This window comes from Thamnophis elegans, unplaced genomic scaffold, assembly GCF_009769535.1.
Source record: "Thamnophis elegans isolate rThaEle1 unplaced genomic scaffold, rThaEle1.pri scaffold_331_arrow_ctg1, whole genome shotgun sequence".
Taxonomy (NCBI): Eukaryota; Metazoa; Chordata; class Lepidosauria; order Squamata; family Colubridae; genus Thamnophis; species Thamnophis elegans.
The window spans coordinates 1-22,029 of record NW_022473802.1 but is presented as its reverse complement, the minus strand read 5'-3'; the positions used below and the strand labels follow the sequence as shown (position 1 = coordinate 22,029).

The 22,029-nt window shown below is 48.3% G+C and overlaps 1 protein-coding gene across 1 annotated transcript; it reads left to right on the top strand.

The window, feature by feature from the left end:
* Nucleotides 1–1,832: 1,832 nt before the first annotated feature.
* On the top strand, nucleotides 1,833–22,024 carry LOC116523464 (the record flags this gene model as incomplete). Its single annotated transcript, XM_032238581.1, has 7 exons — nucleotides 1,833–1,964; nucleotides 9,421–9,537; nucleotides 10,686–10,787; nucleotides 12,675–12,779; nucleotides 13,753–14,070; nucleotides 15,500–15,646; nucleotides 18,303–22,024. Coding segments are annotated over 7 exons (4,643 nt in total), but the record flags the coding sequence as incomplete, so codon positions are not given.
* Nucleotides 22,025–22,029: the final 5 nt, after the last annotated feature.

The window sequence follows — 22,029 nt, the reverse complement described above, 5'->3', positions numbered from 1 at the left end:
CAAGACATTTTGTGACACTTTGCGAATTAAACCTGAAGTTGTCGTTCGGGCACACCCAGGTAGGACTGTGGCAAGCTTAGTTTTGCACGGGTGTGTTTATGGTGGGATTGTGTCATTCTCCGTTGCGATACCGAAAGGAAAGGGTTTAGATTTGTTGTTGAAATGTTGTTGATCTGATCGGATTAGAAACGGTGTTGGGAGAGCTGGAAATTGGAATAATTATGATCTGGAACAGTTACTCAATCTTGCCCACTTTAAGGTGTGTGGATTCAACGAAAGGATCCCTCTGAGCTGGGTGGTTCTCTTGCAAACGTCTCAAGACCCAACTAGGGAATGTCATCAATGCTAGAAAGAGTGTGGGTTCAAGAGAGGAGGAAGAGGAGGAGAAAGAAGAGAAGAGGAGGAAGAAGAACGAGGAGGACTGTGGAGTTCTTGGGTAGATTCTGAGCTGGGTGGTTTTCTTGCGGACGTCTCATGACCCAACTAGGGAACTTCATCAATGCTAGTCAGGAGGATGGTTCTACCTTCTAGCACTAATGCCGTTACCTAGCTGGGTCCTGAAACGTCTGCAAGAAAACCTCCCAGCTCAGAGAGCATCAAGGACCCTACAGTTGTCCCACCCCTTCTCCTCCTCTCTGCAATCCCCCCCCCTCTCTTCTAGTACTGAATGACGTTTCCTAGTTGGGTCGTGAAACGTCTGCAAGAAAATCACCAAGCTCAGAGAGCATCCAGCACCACACAATCCTCCTCCACCCTTCTTGCACTGATGACATACCCTAGTTGGGTCATGAGACGTTTGCAAGAAAATCAGTTCTAGAATTGCGTGTCCTTGCTTAGACATGGTCGGTCCAGTCCACCTCCTTTCCCCCTGGACTTCATCTTCTACTCTGTTCCCTGATGTCCATTTTGATGTCCATTTTGGAGCACTCCCACCAGGTAGCCGGCTGCAACAACGGAACCTGTAGAAGGAACTCCATTAGTTCTTCCTTCTCTGCTCTTCAGAGCTGTCCTTTCCTTTGACCCGTCAGCAGGACGGGTATTTTTAGAAGAAAACAGAAACTTGAGGTTCTTCTGATGTGTCCTCAATTGCCTTGTCTCCCAAACTTGGATGACCTCACGAACTTCTAGAGAACTTGCTATAGGGAAAAAAAAAAATAAAAAATAAAGGTAGCCAAGAATGGGAATGCAGAAGCTGAAGGTTGAGGAGGAAGAGGCCAAAAATGAGGACCTCTCTAGGGGAAAGGAAAAATGTAAAACGGGGGAATATATATATATATATATTCTGATAATAGGAGGAGAACCTTGTGGCTTAGTGGTTAACACATCTGCCTAATATGTAATACAGCCCAGGTTCGAATCCCAGTAAGGGTATGGCTAGCTGATGAGAGCTAAATAGCTTGAAATAGATCTATACTAGTCTCCCTTTATTTATTTATCAGCTCAAATACAGCACAAATGTAACAAGGGCAACAGTAAAAATATTGGGTTTCTGTCTGGATGGTCTCTTGTGACGAGCCGATAAACAGAGAAAAAGAAGCAGTATGCCTCCTCCCATATTTGGGCATACCAGGGGTTGTGACACTAAATACACACACATATACATATACACATACATATACACATACATACACACACACACACACACACACACACACACACACACACACACACACACATATATGTAGGTCCCTTAAGAAATTGTCTCACTGAACGAAAGGAATTTGGGGCTCCCTTCTGGTTGTAAGTTGAGGATTGCCTATACGCAAGACGTTTTGAAGGACATATTGAGTATCAATAACAGGACCGCCATTTTTCCCCCTCTCATTTTCTAGAACCTTCCGGAAAAATCATGGAGGAACAAATGTCGTACAAAGAATTCCTTGATCACAACGATGCGTGGCCGGCAGACGAGAGCAGCCATCCCTTTGAGTCACCGTTCATAATGAAGCCGATGGACGTGGCTGGTAAGAGAGAGCGACGTTGGGGGAAAAAAAATGAGGGCTCAATTCCCTGAGAATCATTGCAGTCGTTAAGGGAGTCAGGTGGTCGTTAAGTGAATCGCATGGTAATTTAAGTGTAGTGAAGTGAATCCGACTGCCTTTGACTATGCACGTCAGAAGCTGGGAAAATTGCAAATTGTGGCATTGGATCACGTAGTCGTTAAGTGAATCACACAGTCATTAAGCGAATCTAACTGTCTCCATTGACTTCGCGTGTCAGAAGCCGGCTGGGAATGTTGGAAATGGCTTTGCTGGGTGAACCCTGTGGTCGTTAAGTGAATCATGTGGTTGTTAAGTGAATCCAGCAGCTTCTATTGACTTTGCATGTCGAAGCCCGTCTAGGAACGTTACAGATGGAGTTGTTAAGTGAATCACATGGTTGTTAAGTGAGTCATGTGGTCGTTAAGTTGACTTTGCATATCAAAAGCCAGCTGGGAATGTTGGTGAGTCATGTCATTTTGTGAATCATGCAAATGATTGGCTGCTTTTCATAAGCTGTCTGGCAAATGGAACTGTTACATGAATCATGTGGTTGTTAAGTGAATCATGTCATTAAGTGATTCACATGGTCATTAAGCAAATCATGTTCCAAACTAAACAACCCCCAAGGGTTCAATTAACTACCGTCTTGCTTAGCAACATACATTTGACTCTCCATTTTGGTCATAAGTCGAGAACCTCCCGTAAATTCATATTTTTCAGCCTAAGAATCTGGGTTTTCTTTCTTTCTTTCTTTCTTTCTTTCTTTCTTTCTTTCTTTCTTTCTTTCTTTCTTTCCTTCCTTCCTTCTCTCTCTCTCTCTCTCTCTCTCTCTCTCTCTCTCTCTCTTTTTCTTTCTGTCTTTCTTTCTAGATCTTCCTAGCATTCTGACCATTAAAAATCTATTTTTAAATCGTTCTCTCTTTGTGGTGCAGCCGGTGCATTAAACAGATGCAACTAAAAATTGATTTTTTTTTTTGGCTGAGCTCTTGGCTCAAAATAGCTTCCTGGATGGAAAACGGGAAGGGAGAAATTATTGGAAGGAGATAATGCAGATGGCCTGCATTAAATCGATTTATCCTTTTAATTGCTTTTTTCAGGATACGGGGAAAGGAAGGAAGGCTATCTTGCTTCCTCTCCAGGCTGCGTGGAGGAAATTTATAATTTTTTTCTCCCAGTTGATATATATATATTGGAACAAATTCAGCTTTTTATTCCTAGATCAGTTTAGGAATTTTTCAGCTGGGAAGTGCAGAGAGAAATTCCTAAGCTGGTCTAGGAATAAAAAGCTGAACTTGGTCCAATTCCTGATGCAATTCGGGGGTCGAAGGAAAATACCGGCTGAGGGATTAAAGCGATTATTAAAAAGTTTATTTTGGCTGTCGACCAATCAGGCTTTTTAAAAGAGGGAGAAAAAAAACAAAACAATCCTTGGTCTTCCCAGTCGGCTCAGTAAATACCCTGAATGAGTTAGAAAAAATAAAAATAAATGACCTAGTTTATATCAACATTTTTCAACCCGGAAAACGTTAAGAGGGCTGGACTTTGACTCCGAGAATTCCCCAGCCAGGGTGCTTTAAACGGTGTGCAGTTTAGGGGTTGAAACCTAAAGGGGTCCTTTATGCTCTCTGAGCTCTTGCAGACGTTTCGTGACCCAACTATGGAACGTCATCAAGTGTAGAAGGGAAGTGGGAAAAGGACTTGCGGGGTCCTTGATGCTCTCTGAGCCTGGGTGGTTTCCTTACAGACATCTCGTGGCCCAACTAAGGAACATCATCAGTTCTGGGAGGGAGGGAGGGGATGACGAAGAGGAGGAGGGGGAGAGCGAAAGGGAGGAGACGTTTCATGGCCCAACTAGAGAACACCCTCAATGATAGAAGGGAGTTGGAGGAGAAGGCCTGGAGGATCCTTGTTGCTCTCTGAGCTGGGTGGATTTCTTGCCGACGTCTCATGACCCAACTAGGGAACGAGATCAGTGCTAGAAGGGAGGGAGGTTTGTGAAGAAGAGGAGGAACAGGAAGAAGAAAAGGACTCGGGGTTTCTCCTTGATGCTCTCTGAGCTGGGTGGTTTTCCTGCAGACTTCTCATGACCCAACTAGGGACCATCATCAGTGCTAGAAGGGTGAGAGGAGTTTGCAGAGAGGAGGAGGAGGAGGAGGAGGAGGAGGAGGAGGAGGAGAACGCTGTCTCTCTCTCTCCCCCCTCTCTTTCTCCGCTTCCCTCCCTCCCTCTCTCGTCTCGCTAACTCGATCGCTTCCCGCCCCGTCATCTCAGCATCAAAAGTCTCCTTTCGAGACTCGCCAAGGGAAATTTTTTCCGCCGCGTCTCAAAACTCCGTACAGCCTCAGGGCCCCCCCGTCTCCGTTTTGGGGAGGAAAGGAAAAAAGAGACAAGATGTTTGAAGGTCGGCGTGGGGATGTTTTTGCCCGCCTGACTGCCTCTGTTTCATTGGGGGTGTCCTAGGATAGCTGTCAGGAACGATCCGGATGATTTATTCGATGGGTGTCGAGTTCAAAACGAGGCTAAACAAAAAAAAACCAACCATCCTCGTTTTTTAGAAGATAAGCCTGGTTTTTATTTTATTTTTTAATTTTGCGTGTGTTGGAGAAAGTGACTTGTTTTGGGAGAACTTCCTGTGCTTCGAAACCTGGCCTGTTCGTCGGTTTGCGGTTGGCTTAACGGCGGTTCATTTAGCGGCGGTTTGAAGTTAGCGTGGCACAGAATGGGATGGTTGTTTTTCACGCCTAACGACTGTCGCAGCATTGGACGCTTGGTGACCGATTCATATTTATGACGCTTGCGGTGCCTGGAAGTCGGTCGCACAACCCTCTTTTTTTGTGACCTTCTCAACCTTCAGTGGAAAAGCCAGGTTCACTTAACGACCGTGTGACTAACTGAACAACTGTGCTGAATGACTGTGGAAAGAAAGTCGCCTAATGGGACAATACACACTTCACTAATGACTCGCTTAGGGACAGAAATGCCTGGCTCAACTGGGGTCATAAATCAAGGACTATCTGTACTCCTGTCCCAGATAGAGCTGCATCGTAAGTCGAGGACTTGCGACCTGTCATTAGTTGAAGATTATCTGTACTCCTGTCCCAGTTAGAGCTGTGTCGTAAGTCAAGGACCTATGACTGGCCGTACGTTGAGGACTAGCTGTACTCCTGTCCCAGATAGAGCTGCGTCTCGTAAGTTTAAGTTTTAATAGATTTGTATGCCGCCCAATCCCGGAGGACTCCGGGCGGCTTACATAAAAACAGTTTAAAAACAAATACAAAAAGTTAAAATACAAAACAGTGGATTAAAAAGAACACAACATACACTCGATGTTAATGGGGCTGAAGCTCAATCAGAGAACAGCCAGGTCTTAACAGACTTACGGAAGGCCGAGAAAGTGGGGAGGGTCCAGATCTCTACGGGTAGATCGTTCCATAGGGCCGGGGCAGCTACAGAGAAGGCCCTCCCACGAGGAGCCGCCAGACGACATTGTGTAGTCGACGGCACCCGGAGATGGCCCACCCTGTGCGATCTTATTGGACGCTGGGAGGTATGTTGCAGGAGGCGGTCTCGTAGATATCCAGGTCCTAGGCCATGTAGGGCTTTAAAGGTGATAACCAGCACCTTGAAACGCGTTCGGAGACCAATGGGAAGCCAGTGCAGCTCGTGGAGGATAGGTGTAACATGGGTGTATCTAGGTACACCCAGTATCGCTCGCGTGGCTGCATTCTGGACCAATTGTAGTCTCCGAACACTTTTCAAGGGCAGCCCCATGTAGAGCGCATTACAGTAGTCAAGTCTTGAGGTGACAAGGGCGTAAGTGATCATTTGGAGTGCCTCCCGGTCCAGATAGGGCCGCAACTGGCGTACCAAGCGATCCTGGGCAAAAGCTCCCCTGGTCACAGCTGACAAATGGTGTTCTAGTGTCAGCTGCGGATCCAGGGAAACACCCAAGTTGCGGGCCTTCTCTGAGGGGTGTAAGATTTCACCCCCCCAGGTTTAAAGATGGAATATCTGAACTATCTTTGGGGGGCAACATCCAAAGCCACTCAGTCTTGTCAGGGTTGAGCACCAGCTTGTTCATTCCCATCCAGACCCTGACAGCTTCCAGGCACTGGCACATTACTTCCACCGTTTCACTGAGTTGGTACGGGGCGGACAGATGGGTATCGTCTGCATAATGATGGTATTTAATCCCGTACCGACGAATGATCTCACCCAGCGGCTTCATGTAGATGTTGAATAGGAGGTGGGACAGGACCGAACCCTGCGGCACCCCATATTCAAGAGGCCTAGAGGTCAACCTCTGCCAATTACCTCCCTGCGACCTATTAGGTCACACAGATTGGGCCTCCTCCGAGTTCCATCTGCCAGTCAGTGTCGACTGGCAACTACGCGGAGGAGAGCCTTTTCAGTAGTAGCTTCGACCCTTTGGAACGATCTCCCCGTGGAGATTCGTACCCTCACCACTCTCCAGACCTTCCGCACAGCCCTTAAGACCTGGCTATCCCGTCAGGCCTGGGGTTAAAGATTATAGTCTGTCCCCCACCCGAATGATGAATGAATGTTGCTTTTATTTTAATTATATGTTACTTATATATGTCATTGTGTGTCTTCCTGCCCTATCTGTTGTAAGCCGCCCTGAGTCCCCTCAGGGAAAAGGGCGGCCTATAAATAAATTTACCATTACCATTACCATTACCATTCTCTGACCAACACCGACTGCGACTTGTCAGAGAGCTAAGAGGAGAACCACTGTAAAACGGTGCCTCCCACTCCCACCTCTTCCAGCCGTCGCAGAAGGATACCATGGTCGATGGTATCGAAGGCCGCTGAGAGGTCAAGAAGCACCAGGATAGAGGAATGTCCTCTATCCCTGGCTCACCAGAGATCATCGGTCAGTGCGACCAAAGCAGTTTCGGTGCAGTAACCAGGCCTGAAACCAGATTGAAAGGGATCTAGAGTCATAAGTCAAGGACTTATGACTGGTCGCAACTCCTGTTCTTTTGAACAGGAAGAGGACTTCCGAGGATTTTTGACCGGTCGTAAGTTGATGACTTTTGCCCGGTTGTAAGTTGAGAACTACCCGTACTCATAGCCGCAGGAACATCCAAAAGTCATTAGCCAACCAGTCATAAGTCGAGGACTTCCTGTATTCAGATAGAGCCAAGAGAATATTCCATAGTCTCTAAGCGACTGGTCATAACTTGAGGATTTCCTGTATCCCACACCTGAATCTTACCTCCCCCCCGCCCCGATTTCCAACGCGGGAAAATCACATGACTCCGTCCATTGTCCCCTCCCTCAGAGGCTGCCCTGATGTCCCGTCCGGCCTGCTTCCCCTTCCAGAAGACACGATGGGTTTCGGACAATATTTTGGTGCTCCGAAAGAATCCCACAGTACATTCTGATCCCCACGTTGTGTTGACGTGTTCGAGTTCCAGGCTCCACCGTGTGACTTACCCTCCACCCCCCTCCCAGTCCTCGGTTGCCAGGAAGGGATATTCTGCCCGGCAACCTCTCTTATTCTTGGCTGCTTTGGAAACTAATTACAGAAGGGATGTCTTCCTCTTCCTGCCTAATTGTTTCTAATTTGCATGATGCCCTGTTAATTTGCATGTGTGCCGCCTTCTGTTTTTTGTTTAAAAATGAATTTTCTGATCAAAAGTTTGGCAAAGATCCTAACAGCTAACAGGAACTAATAAAAGGGGAAAGAGAGAAGGAGGTAGGAGGAAAGGAAGGAAGGAAGGAGGGAGGAGTAAGAAAAGGAGGATGGAAGAAAGGGAAGGAATGAGGGAGGAAAGAAGGAAACAGGATCGATGGATGGAAGAAAGAAAGGAAAGGAAAGAGGGAGGGAGGAAGAAAAGGAAGAAAGGAGAAAAGGAGGATGGATGGATGAAGGGAAGGGAAAGGTGGGAGTGACAGGAAGGAAGGGAAAAAAGGATGAACGGAAGAAAGGAAAGAGGAAGGAAGGAACAGAGAAAGAAGGATGGATGGAAGAGAAAGGAAAGACGAAGGAAGAAAAAAAGATGGATGGAAGGGAAAGGAAAGAGGAAGAAAAGGAAGGAAGAAAAAAGGATTGGTGAGTGCATGGGTAGATGTATGAAGGGAAGGGAAAGGTGGGAGCGAGGCAGGCAGGAAGGGGAAAAAGGACGGATGGGTGGGTAAGAAAGAAACAAAGACAGCAAAGAAAGGAAGGAAAGGAAGGAAGGAAGAAGGAAGAAAGGAACAAGAAAGGGAAAGAGTGCCTGTGGGAGGAAGAAAGAAAAAGAAGGAAGGAGAAAAAGAAAAACCAATGAAGGAAGGAGGGAGGGAGGAAGAAAGTAGGAGAAAGGAAAGAGGGAGGAAGGAAAGAAAACAAAAAAATGAAGGGTGAGGAAAGAGGGAAAGTGAAAGGGGGGAAGGAGGAAGAGAAAGAAGCAAAAGTGGAGAAAGGAAAAATGGAACAGCTTGTGATTGTTTCTTCCCCATCTGTGATTACAAAAGAAAATCTTTTGGATAGAGAGATCCATGTTTTCCCCTAATTGTCAAAACCACAAATAGCAAAGTTGGAGGGCACCTTGGAGGCCATCTAGCCCAACCCAATGCTCATGAAGGAGACCTCTTTCTCCCTCTCCTCCTCTAAATAACAGAGTTGCAAGGGACCTTGGAGGCCATCTAGCCCAACCCAATGCTCATGAAGGAGACCTCTTTCTCCCTCTCCTCCTCTAAATAACAGAGTTGCAAGGGACCTTGGAGGTCATCTAGCCCAACCCAATGCTCATGAAGGAGACCTCTTTCTCCCTCTCCTCCTCTAAATAACAGAGTTGCAAGGGACCTTGGAGGTCATCTAGTCCAACTCCCTGCTCAAGCAGGAAGCCTTTTCCTCCTCCTCCTCCTCCTCCTCCTCCTCCTCCTCCTCGGTTATAGCCTCCCAGGGTTATGTGACCACCATTAGCGATCTTCCCTTCCAGCTCCCGACAACCAAACTCAAGAAGGGAAGCTGGATTCACTTAACGACTCTGCAAGTAGCTTAAGAACAGTGATTCACTTAACAACCATGGGAAAAACAGGTTGTCAAATGGAGCAGGACGGAATGAAGAAGCATCTTGCTTTGCAGTAGAAATTCTGGTCGCAAGTTGTGGTCGTAAATCTAACTTGCCGATGAAGATCCTGTCCTACCTTGTGGTCGTAAATCCAAGGAGCAGCAAAATTGAAAGCAGGAAACAATAGAGGGGCGTCCTGTCCTCTCTCTGTCAGCTTCTTCTCCCCATCAATTTTGCCTTTAACGGAAGGTCTGCTGGAGCAGGGGGTTAGACTGGATGACCTCCGAGGTCCCTTCCAGAATCGCTCCGAGGATTCTATAAATCTCTTATTTTTTCCCCCTCCTTTTCTAATCTTGGTTTGTGCTCACAGGCAAAGAAAGGCGGCTTGTTGCAAACTCAGGTTTGTTCTTTTCCAGGTCCTTTTGGAACAGACGAATTTTCTGGATCACCGTCGCTAGGATTCACTCATCCGACGGCCACTGGTTTGGAACTCCTGTCGTTTCTCGACCCGGCACCAAATCAGAGCCAAGCAGGTAAACCCAGGACTGAAAAGGGAGGCGGGAAAAAATAAGGATGTACAATGGGAATACAAGCAGTCTTTGACTTACGCCCACACGTGAAGCCACAAAATGTCAGCCAGGCAGTGGCTTTTGGCACCTGTCGTTAAGCAAATCACAGCCATGGCTAAATGAATCATGCAGTCGTGACATGAATGCAGCATCCCCGGATTGTCAGAAGGCCGCCAAAGGCTCCTTTGATGATTCTTCCTGCCACAGTTGTTAAGTGAATCACCACATTTGTTGAGTTAGTAACAGAGTCGTTAAATGAAGCGGGCTTCCCCATTGACTCTGCTTGTCCGAAGGTCGCCAATAAGGGAATCACATGAACCTCCGTCATACATATGAGTCAGATGCCAATGAATTTCGATCACGTGGCCACAGAGGTTCTGACGGTCGTTAAATGTGACAAGGTAATTCAACGCAGGGAAGCCAGATTCACTTAATGACCTCACGATTCGCTTAACAGCGCCAATCCGCTTAACAACTGTGGGCAAAACGGCTCGCCTAAAGGGGCCTAATGGGATGAACCGCCAACTCGGTTTGCAGTGTGAATTACCTTCTCTCCTTGCGGTCGTATGTCTGGCTTAGCGATGGGGAATGCAGTTGTAACCTGAGGACTAGCCGCAACGGTGTCCCACAGATTTGAATCTGGGGTGAGGCCCTCTCCTTGTTCTGCCATCATCTTATCTCCATCAACTTTGCCTTCAAAGAAAGGTGGTCTTGTCTTTTTGCCGGGGGTTTGGCCCCGTCATAACGTGGAATGGTCACTAAGGCAGTGGCCATAACATGAGGACCATTTTCCCAGGTGTCTTCTCTCTTGCGTCCTGTCCAAGACTGATGTCCTTCTCCTCAACCGTCATCCTCCTTTCCTGACTCCCCCCACCCCAAATAAGAGTTGTGGAGGACATCAAGAGATGGGTTGACCTTCAGTGGTCCACAGGTCTTGGCCTGGTCCTTCAAAACCCCCTTGAGATGTTGGGTTCTCTGGAGAATATTGGAAGGAACCTCGTGTCCCACCAGGTTTCATGGAAGACCAAGCTGGGGGCCAGTGGACCAACCTGGTCAAGGTCCCTCATGGGTCTTCTGAGGTGGAAACATCTCACCTCTTGTCTTCTTCACAGAGGTCCACCAGGTCTCCATGAAGGAGGTCAACCCCCCTGAAAATGATTCCTACTCCACAGCGTATAGCCTTCCAGAGGTGGAACAGAGTATGACCTCAACAGGTGAGGGAAGAAGGCTTCCCCCAGTTTCCCCATCCTTCCACCCGTCTTCTGGGTTGGGTATCTTTGGGTGGAGAAGATGGTGGAGAAGAGAAGGAGTTGGGGTGTCCTACCACAACGTCCTGTATGTGAAGGGTTTTGTGTACGTGGTGTGATGCTGCGTCCTTGGGCCGAGGAAGCATCTTGGGGCTTGGCCCATGCAACTCATTGGCTCCACTGAGTAGAAGACATGAGGGGCATCCATCAACTTCTCCTCTTTCTACCCTCTTTTCCATCATCTCTATCCATCTCCTTTTTCTCCTCCTTCTCCTCCTCCTCATCTTCTCCATCCATCCATCCTTTTTCTCCTTCTCCCTTTGACCTTCTCCATCCATCTTCTCCTTCATCTTTTCCACCCTTCCTTCTTTTTCTCCTTTTTCGCCATCTCCTTCTTCTTCCCTTAACTTTCTCCATCCATGTTCTTCACCTTCTCCATCCATCACCCATCCATCCATCCATCTTCTTTTTCTCCATCTCCCTTTCAGCTTCTCCATCCATCTCCTTTTTCTCCTCCTTCTCATGTTCTCCATCCATCCATCCTTTTTCTCCTCCCTTTGACCTTCTCCATCCATCTTTTCCATCCTTCCTTCTTTTCCTCCTTTTTTTCCGTCTTCTCCTCCTTCCCTTAACTTTCTCCATTCATGTTCTTCACCTTCTCCATCCATCCATCCATCCATCCATCTTCTTTTTCTCCATCTCCCTTTCAGCTTCTCCATCCATCGCCTTTTTCTCCTCCTCCTCCTCCTCCTCATCTTCTCCATCCATCCATCCTTTTTCTCCTCCCTTTGACCTTCTCCATCCATCTTTTCCATCCTTCCTTCTTTTCCTCCTTTTTTTCCGTCTTCTCCTCCTTCCCTTAACTTTCTCCATTCATGTTCTTCACCTTCTCCATCCATCCATCCATCCATCCATCCATCCATCTTCTTTTTCTCCATCTCCCTTTCAGCTTCTCCATCCATCGCCTTTTTCTCCTCCTCCTCCTCATCTTATCCATCCATCCATCCTTTTTCTCCTCCCTTTGACCTTCTCCATCCATCTTTTCCATCCTTCCTTCTTTTCCTCCTTTTTCTCCGTCTCCTCCTCCTTCCCTTAACTTTCTCCATCCATGTTCTTCACCATCCATCCATCCATCTTCTTTTTCTCCATCTCCCTTTCAGCTTCTCCATCCATCTCCTCCTTTTTCCTTCTCCTCCCTACATCTCCTCCTGTTCAATCCTCTTCCTCGTCCTTCCTCTCTTCCTTCGAAGACAGACAGCCATCTCTGTCCTTCCAAGCAATGGATTTTTGGAGGATCTGCTGATCATTTTGGGGTGTTTTTTTGGCCACCAGGATAGAACCATCCTACCATGATGTCTTCCTGCTAAATATCTAAAACTCATAGGGTTATCAGTGCATGTAACACAGATGTTTGTGCGGGTAAGATTATCACTCCCGCTGTCAAGCAAAACCAAGCATTTAATAGTGAGAGCCATGCCACGAATCATACAAGTGGCAAGAAAATGAAGAGGGAGTCAAGCTATTCTCCAAGGCACCTGAAGGCAGGACAAGAAGCAATGGGTGGAAACTAATCAAGGAGAGAAGCAACCTAGAACTTAGGTGGAATTTCCTGACAGTGGGAACAATGAATCAGTGGAACAGAATTTGCCTCCAGAAGTTGTGGATGCCCCAACACTGGAAGTCTTTAAGAAGACGTTGGATAGCCATTTGTCTGAAACGGTATAGGGTTTCCTCCCTAGGCAGGGGGTTGGACTAGAAGACCTCCAAGGTCCCTTCTGACCCTGCTATTGTATTTGTATTGTATTGCAATATTTTGTGGTGTTGTAAATCTACTTTTGCCTGTTTCTTCTGAAGTTCCTCCTGCCTTTGAGGGTGCTGCCTCTCCTACCACGGACCTGCTGATGGGATTTGAACCCTCGGGGGACCAAGACTTGCTTCCTCAGGGAGGACCTCAAGCAGGTGAGCTGAGCGAGGAGCAGCCAGCCAGAATTGGGCTACTTCCTTGGCCCTTGTTGCAGCTGCTGCTGGATGCAGGAATGGACTTCCTTGGATGGAAGAATTTAGGCTGGGATTTATCCCGATTTTATTTTAAATCATGTTTTATCCAATTACATTTTAAATTGCCTTTATCAAAAAAAAATTGTAATAAATTGTTTCTGGAACTCTGCACTTTGATGTGGCTCAAGGATCAATAAATCAATCAATCAACTAAATTAAAAGAATGGGGAAAGGGTTTATAAGATGCCCTATTCACTCATTCGCCCACCCACCCACCCATCTTGGGAGTGGGTTTTGCAAGGAGGAGGAGGAGGAAGACAGGGGTCCTTGGTGCTCTCTGAGCTTGGCTAATTTTTGCAGACCTTTCATGACCCAGCTAGGAAATGTCATCAGTGCTAGAAAAGAGGGGGGCTTGTTGAGAGGAAGAGGAAGACGACTATGGGGCCTTTGGTGCTCTCTGAGCTTGGCTGTTTTCTTGCAGACGTTTCACGACCCAACTAGGTAACATCATCAGTGCCACCGGTAGAAGGGAGTGGGCTGTGTGGAATAACCTCCTTACCACCTTCCCAATTCCAGTGTATATTGCAGATGGAGCAGACCTCCTAAATATCTGGTCAGCTGGTTGTCCAAAATGAACACCAGGGTCTCCTTGGGTGGGGGAGTGGGGCTCATCTAGAAGACCTCTGAAGTCCCTTCCAACTCTGGGATTCTGTTCTCTCTCCAACGATGTGCCTCTTCTGGTTTGAACCTGGACGGCAGCCACCCATTCCTCGTTCCAGATTTCTGGAGGACTTCCAATGGATGGGACGGAGTGGCTCCATGGTGGTGGCACATCATTGACCATGGATGGTTTGGAAAGTGGAGAACTGTGGATCCCTCAAGAACATCTGATCAGCTTCAACTTCAACTCTTTTATTTCTCCCTTTCTCCAAAGCAGACTTCCTGGAGCCCCCGGTGTCGAAAGAACTAAAATCGGAAGAAGAAGATATCATTGTCCTCACCACCAACAGTTGTCCCACGCTGGAGAAACCAGAAGAAGAGAGCCAGTTCCTCCACACCGTGAAGGAGAAGGACGGTCTTCTTGGCCAACAGCCAACGGCCATCAACCTCCCGACTGAAAAAGCAGAGGAGGCCCAGCCATCATTTCCCTTTCCCGCTCAAGAAGAAGAGAGCCCACGTCCCGTCTTCAACGCAGAAGATCTTCATCGACCAACGCCAACCGAACCCGGAGAGCTTCTTCCGTCTCCTGCAGGTAAGGAGAACGTTGAGAAACGCCAAATCGAAGCTTTGTGACGGGCTGTCACCTTCTCTCATTCTAAATCAGAGGACAGCCACCTGCAGCTCCGGAGCCGCATGTGGCTCTTTTCAGCCGTCTGCTGCGGCTCCCTTTCGCCCCCGATCGGCTCCACGGTTGATAGAGCTTTCGGTTAGGACAGGTAGAGGAAAAAGAACGCCGCGCTAGGAGGAGACTCTATGGTGGGAGAAGCGGACTTCCGGTCAGCAAAGGAAAAAGGATGCAGTGCTAGGAGGAGACTCTATGGTTGGGGGTGGGGGTGGGGGGTGGACCAGACTGCCGGTCAGCTCCAGAATTGAATGGGGAGCTTCGGATTAGGATTTTTGTGGCTCTTTGGGTGTTTAAGGTTCAAAGTCAACCTCTTTTCTTCCTCTTCTCTAAGCCTGAACCTGTTAAGTGCTCTTAACAGATTTTGAGTTGGGGTCTGGACAGGAGTGAAATGCTACTAGTTCGCAGAACTGGTAGTAAAAAAATACTTCAAAAAGCAAAAAAAAAAAGAAAACCAACAACCCACATTCAGACAATCGCATGTCGCACAGAACCTTTTTTAATAAAAACTTTCTAAGCATATTTTTTTTACTACAGGTTCTCCGGAAACGCAGGGGTGGGTTGGGGTCTGTTTTTGCTCCCAGGAAGCTCCCCTGAGGCCTCCTAGGCCACAAATGGTTGGAGGGTGCTGAGGAAGGAAGGAAGGAAGGAAGGGGGAAAGAAAGAAAAAGAAAGGGGCGGAGGGAGCAAAAAAAGGAGGGGGACTACAGGCCTGGCACTAGAAACAGCTTCAGAGGGTAATCCAGGGCTGGAAGGTACCTGGAAGGTCATCTAGCCCAACCCTACTCCAGCAGGACATTGTTAAAGTGAGTTTCTGTTTTTCTGACCCCCTGGTTACGTGACTCTATAGCCACACCCACTCAGTCACGTGACCCATCAAGCCACACCCACAGAACAGGTAGTAAAAAAAAAATTAGATTTCACCACTGGGGCTGGAGAACTTCTACGAGAAGGCCACCCAGGCCGTATTTGGGAGATCGATCAGAAGAGCAACATCAGAGTATTCTCTTGGCTTCCAAAGTTGTCACAATGTCCTGGTGCTCAGCACCAGAAGGTCTTGAGTTGGAGGTAACGGTGTGGAGTAACGTTGAACCCCTGGTGTGCCTTGATGTTCTCCAGTTGTGTTGGGACTGGACTAGTGCTGAAGAGATCCTCAGTTCCTCCACAGAAATTCTCGGAAAGGATTCTTCGAAGTTCTGGAGATGGTTCTTCCAGCACCTCTGGAGAACATCTCTTCGGGCAGGGCCACCCTGCGTTTGACCACAGGACCATCAAGCTTCTGGCCATTGGAGAAAGTCCTTCGGTTCGTGGTGCTCACATCCTGGTTTTTGTTCTTCAGCAGAGTCGATGGGGCCTGACCTTGGGGAGAAGCCCCACGTGGACTCGCCGAGGTCCTTGGTTGAGGAGTCCACGTTGGCCCAGGTCCAGGAAACACCTGCCCTCCCCGTGGAGCCATCTGCAGAAAAGCTGCCTCCAGAACAAGGGGGTGAGTACCTATGGAGAAGTAGAAGCCGAACCTCTGAAAACCTTCCCTTCCTTCTCCATCCTGCAATTTTCTTCCCTTGCAACTTGCTTCCCTCTTGGTTGCTGGGGAAGCTCAGATCTTCTCCCCTGGAAGGTAGCTCTTACAACACCTTCATTGCTTTCTCCCTGCTAACGTTGCCCACCGAAACTGGATGTCCTACCTTAGTTGCCCTCATTCATACCTGTGTCCCACGCAGTTCCAAATACCTTGTTTTGATCTACCTCTTTCTGTGGGCTCCTGAGGACCATCGGTCTGCTTTCTGAAACCGGACACTTGAGATCAACACCTTTGGGGCAGGTCCGTTAACGACATTGGCCTGCCCTTGGGTGAGAGAGGATGTTGTGTATATTGTCCATCGCTCCCCTTAAATACATCTTCTGAACTCTGGGAGGCATTGGGAGATTCAGATATTCCAGGGGGGGGGGGACTTTGATGTCATAGGTTGTGTGGAAGAACGGGAAAAAGGTTTCTTCTCTTCCACTTCTGCAGGAAGAGTCATAGAGTCCTAGGGGTGGAAGGGACCTCGGAGTCCAAGTCCAACCCCTTGTCCAAGGCAGGAGACCGTGTACCATCCTGGACAAACAATTCTCCAATCTACTCCTGTGTATCTATCTGATTCCTAGTTGTGTCTCAGACGGTATGAAGATTTTCTGAAGTGGAGGCTTTCCGAGGTCTAGATCCTGGTTAAAGGGACAACCTAGATCTGGAAAACCTTTTTAGCAAAGTGAAGGTGTTCAGCCCTTTGTCAAACCTACCACCGCTGGATTACAGTGTCCATCATCCCCGAGCAGCCACCGAAAGCTAAAAAGTTGACTTATGGAAGCTTAAGGACACCTGTTAGCAATAGCAGTCAGACTTATATACCGCTTCATAGGGCTTTCAGCCCTCTCTAAGCGGTTTACAGAGTCAGCATATTGCCCCCAACAACAATCCGGGTCCTCATTTTACCCACCTCGGAAGGATGGAAGGCTGAGTCAACTCTGAGCCGGTGAGATTTGAACCGCTGAATTGCTGAACTAACAGTCAGCTGAAGTGGCCTGCAGTACTGCACTCTACCCACTGCGCCACCTCGGCTCACCTCTGTTCATTCTGTTAGATCTGTTTATCCCTTTCCTTGCCACTTTCTATGGAGCAGGGCCATCAAACTCAATTTCATTGAGAGCTGCATCAGGACTGTGGTGGTAGGAGGGGGAGGCATGGCCGACCAGGTGGGGGCATACAGTCCATCTGGGCTCCGGTTTTCATTTGGAGAGGGCTGCAGGAGGCTGTCACAGCTGAAAACGGAGCCTCCATCCTGGCCACACTCAGCCACCCCAAGCTCAAACAAAACTCTGATGCAGCCCTCCATGAAATCGAGTTTGACACTCCTGCTATAGAGAGAGTGGTGAGGACAGTGTTTGGGAAGCATTGAGTGTGGTGCTCTGGAGGTGGAGTTCTCACCTCACAATCAGGAGGCTGTGAATTCAATCCTAGGTAGAGACAGCTATTCCTCTCTCTGGGCACGTTGAGAATAAATCTGCTGAATATAACTCCGCATTGGTGACAGGAAGGGCATCTGGCCAGTAAAAACTCAGCTCCGTTTCAATTGCCCAGACTCCATCCCGCAAGGGATTATGGGGTCGTTAAAAGGGGATGATGAGTGGTTGGGAAGCATTACAGCTTCGGCAGGAAGGCTGAACACAGAGTGATGAGGACAGTGGAAAAGATTATTAGGTTGTTTACTTCCTTCTGTCCAAGACATATAAGCGATGCTTTAGCAGGATTGTCTGGGACTCCACACATCCTTTCCACAACCAGTTTTCCTTGTTACCTTCTGGGAGGGGGTCTTCGTGGATCCGAAGCCGAACATCCAGATTCAATCCCAGTTTTGTTTCATATAACATCAACTTGGCGAACTCTCAAGTTTCCTCTTTCCTCTACGTATCCAAAATGGACAGATGTAATATGTATAATATGTTTCTAGTACGTGTATAGGAGTTATGTATGTGTATGTGTAGATGTATACATTTTTGGAGGGCAGGTAACAAATTGCATTTTACTGGGGCCGGTGCGCTCCTCGGAGCCAATAAAATGTCAAAAAAGGTTATATTATCTTATTCATTGAGGTAGATGTGATGGAGTGGGGTGGTGGCCTAGAGTGGCACTCCCGCCTCACAATCAGGAGGCTGTGAGTTCAATCCTAGGTAGAGGCAGATATTTCTCTCTCTGACCACACTGGGAATATATCTGCTGAACAGAATTCTGCATTGGCAACAGGAATGGCATCCGGCCATTAAAACACTCCACTAGCTCCATTGCCCAGACTCCACCCCCACAAGGGATTATGGGGTCGTTAAAAAGAGATGATGAGTGGTTGGGAAGCATTACAGCTCCGGACAGGAAGGCTGAACACAGAGTGGTGAGGACAGTGAAGATGATGATGGTTGAGGTAGATGTAAGAACTCTTCAGAAAATCTGATCCTTGACGTGTGATCTAGGCATGGATCAGCGAAGCTTAAACCCCTCCCTTCCCAAAATGATCCAGTCTAAGTAGACGTTGCCTGCAGTGTAAACATTTGGAGACATGATTCTTGGTTCTTGGTGGGTTCTGTTCTTCAGTGACCTTCCTGTATTCCAGGTGGACCACCCGCCCATATAAGACACGCTCACAAACCTGGTGACCATCGCAGGTTTGGCAGAGCGAAACCCATCCAGATGTCTCTGGCAGATGCTCCAGAAGACCAACTTGCAGGTTCTCCAACCATGAAGAGTCACAGCCCTAGAGGTGGGGACTCCTTTTTCGTGGCTGACTTTGGCTCCACCAGTGGAACTTCTCCCCGTGGCAAGAGATCTCCGAGGAAGGGAGCTGGCCAGGGTTTTGAAGTTGCAGAAGGTTCAAGGGAGGTGTTGCAAGAAGGATGGGACCTCGACGCGTCAGCCGCCTTGAAGAAGAAGAAGAAGAAAGCAAAGCAGAAGAAAGGGCAGCCGCCACGGGGAGCAGAAACGTGGGAGGACAACTCGAAGTTAAGAAGCCCGCCGGCTGCTGCCAAACCTCCAAAGGTTCTCCAGCAAAGTCCTCAAGAGGTCTTGTGGGCCTCCACAGAAGTTCTCGGAAAGGAGAAGCTCGGGAAAGGAGGACAACAACAACTGGAAGGACAACATCTTTCATACCTTCCTCCTGTGAAGATTGAAGAACTTTCCAAACTTTCATTGGACCCCAGACCAGGAGAATTGAGCCCAGCCAAATTGGCCTTGGACGGCAGCTCGGCGTGGCAGCCTAAAAGTCCAATGAAAGAACTTCCTGACGAGCTTCCGAAGCACCACCTTGAACAGAAGAAGACGTCAAGTCCAACTTCTCCTCCTCCTGGTCCTGAAGAAGTAGGTCCCTTTGAGAAAAGGGCACAGTTGGGGCCTCCGACTCCGAAGAACTCAAATGTTGACGCCTCAGCTTCGGAGACCCACTCTACCATAGGGCAGAAAGTTGAGGTCCATGCTCTGGACCCCATGGTTGCCTGCAAGAAGGTTGCCCCAGAGTTTCCTTGTCTTGAAAGGAACGAAGAGTTGGTGGAGGCACCCAAGAAACTCGAGAAGGTCTTAAAGAAGGACAAGGAAGATGTGATTCTACCAGCTGAACCAAAAATAGCAGGGCCAACCCAAGAAGGGTCTTCTTCTCTTCATCAAGACAGAGAAGAAGGCATGGACGTCTCAGAGACCCCCAAAGAAAGGCCACAGAGCCAAAGATCTGATTTTAATTCTGCCAAAACTCCATTCGTGGTGGAAACCAAGTCAGATCCAGCCCAACCCTTGTTTGCTGCTGAGACCCTTGGTGGTGGCCCAGTGTTTTTCACCAACCCAATGGAAGACCTTCTTGGTGTCCATCCTCTAGAGCATCCAACCAGTCTCAAGTTGAGACACGACCAGCCCAAGAAGAGAGGCAGTGATGGGAAAAGCAAGAAAGCAAAGCATGTCCCAGAGCTGGAGGAGAACATTGGCTTGAGCAAAGCTTCAATGGCGGTAGACGTTGAGCGCCCGGGCGAAATCGGTTGGACCACCAGGAATCCAGAAGAGAATTTTTCCACCTCTCCAGGAGTGAGAGAGAAGCCGAAGAAGAGATCTAGCATGGGGAAGAGCAGAAGAGCTGAGGAGAGAAGCTCCTTCAGACAACCATTTTTCTCTCCCGTGGGAGATCATGAGATGTTTGACCAAACCCAACAGAGAACAGATGAACCAAAAGGCGGGGTTACTCTTTTAGTCACCAGCCAGCAGTTGGACAGTGCTACAGACCGTGTGAAGCAACCAAGTCCTCCTTCCGTCACCTTGAGTGAAAATATCAAAAGTTCTCCAGCTGGACCTGGTCAAAGGGTTGACCTTCCTCCATCAGCATATCCTTTCATCTTGGAAGCCCCTGGAAAGCAGACGGAAGGCCAGGTTCTCCTGGACTCAACGGTCCAAGGCCTGGAAATGGGCGGGCCAAATCAAAACAAGGGGCCCACTTTGGCGAGCTCCCCTGGAGGAGATCCCACCTTCATGTGGACCACCAACAAATCCAAGAAGAGAAGCAGCGATGGGAAAAGCAAGGCAGCTCACAAAGGTCCCTCAAGAGAACCACCACTGGAGAAGACGTTGGATGGGATTGTGTCTTCAAAGAAAAGCGATTTAGTTAACGAAGAGTCTCCTGATAAGAAGACTCAAGGGCTAGAACTTCCAGGTGCCGCCCAAGTACAAGCCCCTGCTGAAAAACCACTGGAAATGACAGGCGTAAAGGAGGAGAAGAAGGTTGACTTTGAACAGCTGTCCACTTTGGAGGAGAAAGCCAACACTGCTAAGGCAGCAGAGGTCCCTAAAACCAAAGAAGCACCATCTAAGGAGCAGGAAGCTAGCCGAGATGAAGCTGGAGAAGGTCTACCCAAGCCACATCTTGTCCTCCCTCTAGTCCTGGATGAAGTTAAGAAACACGAGACTGACCGGCAAAGTCTCCAAGCTCCTAAGGTCTTGGAGATGAAGGCAGAGCCCTCTGGGGATCACCAAGACGTTAAGGTTGAAGAGGTCCCCACCTCTGATAGCACCAAGGAGCAGGCCTCAGAACATCTCCTCAAGCATCCAGAACCTACAGACCAGGTTTCTGCCAAGCTCTTCATGGAGGAAACTTTTGGAGGACAAGAGAAAGGAAAGAGTAGACAAGACATGCCTACTTTGGAACAACCCATCCATTTGCTGGGCAGGTTGGACACCGGGACAGTCGTAGAAGATGAGAGAAAGGTGAAGACCAAAGCATCAACAGCTTCCGGTGAGAAAAAAGATGGGGTCCCTGATCTTCCAGATCTTCAAACCCCACTTGCAAAACCCCCAAAAAAGAGTGGTGAGAAGAAAAGTAAGAAGACCTTGATTGTCCCTCAAGAACCTGTGGTTACCCAACCAACTAAGGAAGACATCAACCGTGAAGAACCTCATAGGGTTGGTGGGTTGAGCTTCACTGTAGAAGAAGCAGAGATTGTAGATGAAAACAGGAACATCAAGAGCTTCCCTTCTGGACGTCAACTGCATTGGGAAGAGGACCTCACAAATGTCTTTGACCCAGCTGGACCTCTTGACAAAGCCGTCTCCAAAACTCAAGGTCCCACCTGTCCGTTTTTAGAACACTTCGCCAAGTTGGCCGACGAGCCAAGCCAGGAGCAGTTTTTTCTTCCCAAATTCCTACAAGACGCCAAGCCAGGGGAGCAGAAGATTCTGGAGGAACTGCAGGAGAACTTGACCAAGCTTGAAGGTCAAGAGGCAGAAGCTTCCCTCGTCATGAAAGCCGGGGATGACATCAGAGAGAAGAGGAAGAAGAACAAGAGGACTCCAGCAGACCGTCTCTTCAAAACGGAAAAGCATACTGGAGGAACGGACCTTGGAGACAAAAGGCAAGGACTTGGCTCACCAGAAATGGTGGTGGAGAAGCTAAAGGTGGCTCCTGGGCTGGTGGCTGAAGGCAGTGACCACCCTATGGAAACCCAAACTCTTAAGGGATCCGAGAAGGAAGTGTCAGCTCTTCAAACTATAACAACTGTCCTCTGTGGTGGAACTTCAGAGCCAGGAGTGTTAGCAGAAGATAGACGAGAAGATGAAGTGAGGCCTTCTGAGTGTCTGGGCAGTTTAGGAAGTAAGACAAGGACAGATAAGGTCCTGGAGGATGTCCTTCAGGAGGAAGTGAGAGGAAGTGGGCTCTCCTTCGACCATCTGCTGCCAGACGACAAGAACCTGGCCAAGATAGGCCTTCTCCTCAAACCAACCAGCGAAGAGGAGGCAGGACAACTTGGAGAACTGCAAGATGAGCCCAACTTGAGATCGGAAGCTGGAGAACCACAAACATCAACTTCTCCCGC